The sequence below is a fragment of the Anoplopoma fimbria genome, chromosome 24, assembly GCF_027596085.1.
Source record: "Anoplopoma fimbria isolate UVic2021 breed Golden Eagle Sablefish chromosome 24, Afim_UVic_2022, whole genome shotgun sequence".
Taxonomy (NCBI): Eukaryota; Metazoa; Chordata; class Actinopteri; order Perciformes; family Anoplopomatidae; genus Anoplopoma; species Anoplopoma fimbria.
In genome coordinates, this window is record NC_072472.1 from 1,392,609 (window position 1) to 1,397,608 (window position 5,000).

The following is a 5,000-nucleotide window of genomic DNA, read 5'->3' on the forward strand; positions in this document are numbered from 1 at the left end:
CAAAAAGACTTGAAACAACCACAAAGGACACAAAAACGACCATAAAGTAAAATAAATAATGCTTTTATTTTGAAATGTTTAAAGTTTGAACATGTTGTAAGTCTCTCTCTCTCTCTCTCTCTCTGCAGACATGGAGGGTGTGTGTGCGTGGCTGGTGTGCGTGCTGAGTGTGTGTGTCAGAAGTGACCACGCCCACCTGGACCACCACCATCACCTGGTTACCAACGGCAACGCAGCCTCAGGTAGGAAACGACGTCCTCTGTGTGTGTGTGTGTGTGTGTGTGTGTGTGTGTGTGTGTGTGTGTGTGTGTGTGTGTGTTCTCTCTGATAATCCATAACTTAGAAATCAGACTGAAGAGACGCTCAGAAGTTGTCTGAGAATCTTCACAGTTTTAAGTTTTCTGCAGAATCAAAGTACTCCGTTAAGTCTCCAACCAAAAGTTTATTAAATTAACGTTTACATTTTTCAACAACAGTAAATCATGTTGTTATTTAATAGTATAAAAGAAGTGAAGTACTTTCTCTTTCATTTTCCTTTTAGCAGTTTGATAAATATAGATCTTGAGGTCTGTTTTTGTTTTTTACATAAAAACAAATCAACCTCAAACGTTCACTCAAATACTGTTCTTAAGTCCTACAGGTACTTGTACTTAACTTAGAGTACTTTCATGTTCTGCTACTCCCTTCTTGTCCTTCATTAAATGTTGTACTTTTTACTGTACTACATCTCAGAGGTACATGTTGTACTTTTTACTGTACTACATCTCAGAGGTACATGTTGTACTTTCTACTGCAGCAGAAACATATAATAGTAAAACATTTTACTGATCAATCAATACTTTTACTTTAACTAAATCTATATACTTTTACTTCAGTTAGGTTTTGAATGCAGGACTTCTAGTTGACGTGGAGTATTCTCACAGTGTAGTATTAGTACTTTAGAGGCCTTACATCCTTTCTACTTCCTTTATCGCCTCCTGAAAACTTCCTTCACCAGTTTGAACTCTCCTCATGTTTAAGAGTGTTTAACTAAAACCTGTCTATCAGCAGACTGTGTGTGTGTGTGTGTGTGTGTGTGTGTGTGTGTGTGTGTGTGTGTGTGTGTGTGTGTGTGTGTGTGTGTGTGTGTGTGTGTGTGTGTGTGTGTGTGTGTGTGTGTGTGTGTGTGTGTGTGCTGCAGAGATAGCGTAGCAGCTAGCTGTTAGCGGCTCACCACAGCTTCCTGCAGGTGACAGAAATAGACTTTATCTCTGATTCGTTTAGAGTCGAAGCTTAGACACGGAGAGAGGAGAGAGGAGGAGGAGAGAGAGGAGTGAGGAGTGAGAGAGGAGGAGAGAGGAGAGAGAGAGGAGAGGAGAGGGAGGGAGAGAGGAGAGAGGGAGAGAGGGAGAGGAGGAGGAGAGAGGAGAGGAGAGAGGGGAGAGAGGAGTGAGAGGAGAGAGAGGAGAGGTGAGAGGAGAGAGGAGAGGAGTGAGAGAGAGAGGAGAGGAGGAGAGAGGAGAGAGTGGGAGGAGAGAGGGAGAGGAGTGAGGAGAGAGGAGAGGAGAGAGGAGAGAGGAGGAGGGAGAGGGAGAGGAGAGGGAGGAGAGAGGAGTGAGGAGAGAGGAGTGAGGAGGAGAGAGGAGAGAGGGAGAGGAGGAGAGAGAGGAGAGAGGAGTGAGGGAGAGGAGAGAGGAGAGAGGAGTGAGGAGAGGAGTGAGGAGGGAGGAGAGAGGAGTGAGGAGAGAGGGAGAGAGGAGTGAGGAGAGAGGGAGAGGGAGGAGGAGAGAGGAGGAGTGAGGAGGAGAGAGGAGGAGGAGAGAGGAGAGAGGAGGAGGGGAGAGGAGGAGAGGAGTGAGGAGAGAGGAGTGAGGAGAGGAGAGAGGAGAGAGAGAGGAGAGAGAGAGGAGGAGTGAGGAGAGAGGAGTGAGGTGAGAGGAGAGAAGAGTGAGGAGTGAGGAGAGAGGAGAGAACACGCTACTCAGGGCTGAAACTTTTCCTTTTGTTGACAGATAATTCTCTTAAAGTAATGTTATAATTAACTAACAGTCAAAGATACGTAAAGGACAGAGCTCATGTTACAATATATCAATTCAACAGATAAAGTATCTCAGTACGTTATGACACTGATGTTTTCTTGGGAGAATAATAACTGTGAATAAAAATATAGATTCAGTTATTTTATTTACCTAAATTCTCTCCTGTGTCACTACGGACGGGACCATGAGGTCTTTCCTCTGGAACCAGTAAAAGATCTGGTTTCACTTCACATTAAGTTACTCTTATTTAAAACCTTTAAAAGGTGCATCATGGGAAGTGAAGTTTTCCTGCTGTGTTGAAATGTGTGTTGAGACCAGAGAAATTGGATAAGAGTAGACGATTGTTGTGGGTTGCTACTGTATATTGTGGTACTATGTATTTCTATATATACATGTATATATAGTGTTCCGTGTGTGACTTTGACTTTGACTTTGCTCCTGTTTTAATTCTGTTATGTCAGTATTTTCATCCTCCCAGCTGCTGATCCTAATCCTCAGACTAAACTCACCCGTCACTCTACTTTACTTTGTTCCCCGTCTTCTTCTGTGGTGCTGTGGCTGTCACAATGGATGGGGGGGGGTGTTAACGGCAGAGGAGATACCTACGCTATAGCTTTTAATTTGTGTTTGTGTGTCAGGTTTTAAAGCAGCAGATGGATGGAGGTTGTGTAGGTGTGAAGGCAGTGTGACTGTGGTTCTGACCACTGACCCCCCCACAGTTCTAGATAGTTTGTTGTCTGTATGTAAAGTACACAGGTTTGAGCCGTGAGCTCCAGCTTGAACCCTGCTTTATTTTAGCCTATATTAGTTTACATTATGTGGAACAGGAACCATTTAAAGTGTGCTGAATGAGCTATAAGCAGCTCCTGTTTGTGGTGAATCCATTGATAAACGGACAACTGTCACTGATTACTTTGATACCGAAGAAAACTAAAAAACGTGAAAATTCTTATGCAAGTTCTGCAGTTTTTAGGGTTTTTTCTCTATGATTTTACATTTAGTTTAAATTCAGTTCACATTTTGTCAAGTGGCTTCAGTAAAAGTATCTATTAGCAGCTCCTGTTTGGAATGAATGCATAGATGTACCTACAGCTATAACCGGGTTACTTTTATACTGAAGAAAACTTAAAAAACGTGATAATTCTCAGGCAAGTTCTGCAGCTTTAAGGAGGTTTTTTTCCTATGATGATAGATATTAGAGAAAATGATGTGTAATTTGCACTGAATGTAAAATAATGCGTATCATGTACGTGAGTTATGCTTCTGAGCAGCTCCAACAGCTGATCATGTTGCTGAGCGGCCTGATTGTTGGCCAAAACAACAGTAACTGCACACCTGAACACCTGCACACCTGCACACCTGAACACCTGCACACCTGCACACCTGAACACCTGAACACCTGAACACCTGCACACCTGCACACCTGAACACCTGCACACCTGAACACCTGCACACCTGAACACCTGAACACCTGAACACCTGCACACCTGCACACCTGAACACCTGAACACCTGCACACCTGCACACCACACCTGCACACCTGAACACCTGAACACCTGAACACCTGCACACCTGCACACCTGCACACACTGCACACCTGAACACCTGAACACCTGCACACCTGCACACCTGCACACCTGAACACCTGAACACCTGCACACCTGTCCTGTCTCCCCCTCACCCACTATCTGTGCCTCACGTCTCCCCCCCAACATCCCCCATTCAACTCTCCCACCGTGAAAACGTCTGTTTAACAAACCAGTGGGCTCTAACCTGTCCTAATATTTACCCAGAGAGCTGATAGAGACAACACACACACACACACACACACACACACACACACACACACACACACACACACACACACACACACACACACACACACACACACAGCTGTTATCTGCGGTGTGAACAGCTGATATGTGTATACTCCGGTCTGGATGATCTGACACCTGGATCGGCTTCAGCTCCACCGATGTGAAGAAACTAAACAGAAGGAGGTCAAAGGTCACCAGATGTAGAAGAAGTGTTTACTGAGGATAAAGAACTCAAATAAATCTAAAAATACAAATCATATTCCATCTCCAACGAGACACTACGAGACACTACGAGACACTACGAGACACTACGAGACACAACGAGACACTACGAGACACGAGACACAACGAGACACTACGAGACACTACGAGACACAACGAGACACTACGAGACACTACGAGACACAACGAGACACTACGAGACACAACGAGACACTACGAGACACAACGAGACACGAGACACTACGAGACACTACGAGACACAACGAGACACGACGAGACACTACGAGACACTACGAGACACTACGAGACACTACGAGACACAACGAGACACTACGAGACACTACGAGACACAACGAGACACTACGAGACACGAGACACGTAGCCGGGAGACGTCTGTTAGTTTACGATCACGAGGCTGCAGACATTTTGGATCAGGACCCTTAAACCGTGAACCTTTACTGTCCTCTACTGTGTTTCTTTATGTCCTCTACTGTGTTTCTTTATGTCCTCTACTGTGTTTCTTTATGTCCTCTACTGAGTTTCTTTATGTCCTCTACTGTGTTTCTTTATGTCCTCTACTGTGTGTCTTTATGTCCTCTACTGTGTGTCTTTATGTCCTCTACTGTGTTTCTTTATGTCCTCTACTGTGTGTCTTTATGTCCTCTACTGTCCTCTACTGTGTTTCTTTATGTCCTCTACTGTGTTTCTTTATGTCCTCTACTGTGTTTCTTTATGTCCTCTACTGTGTTTCTTTATGTCCTCTACTGTGTTTCTTTATGTCCTCTACTGTGTTTTGCTCTCCTCAGCCTGCTGGTGTTAAAACTTTATTCGTTCTCAGCGTGAAGAACGACGGAGAACTTCAACTCTCTGTTTCTCATCATGTTCATCAGCGAGGACGTCACATTAAACAGCTGATCACTCTGATGTCATCGAAAATCCTCTT

General features: G+C 44.4%; 1 protein-coding gene across 2 annotated transcripts in view; it reads left to right on the plus strand.

The window, feature by feature from the left end:
- The window catches only part of stim1b (stromal interaction molecule 1b), a 31,099-nt gene that overhangs the window by 3,187 nt on the left and 22,912 nt on the right, over positions 1-5,000 (plus strand). For both annotated transcript variants that reach the window (XM_054625210.1, XM_054625209.1), the window contains one exon: positions 129-242. In XM_054625210.1, coding sequence (XP_054481185.1) covers positions 131-242 — 112 coding nt within the window. In that variant the 5' untranslated portion in view covers positions 129-130. The remainder of the gene's footprint in view (positions 1-128; positions 243-5,000) is intronic.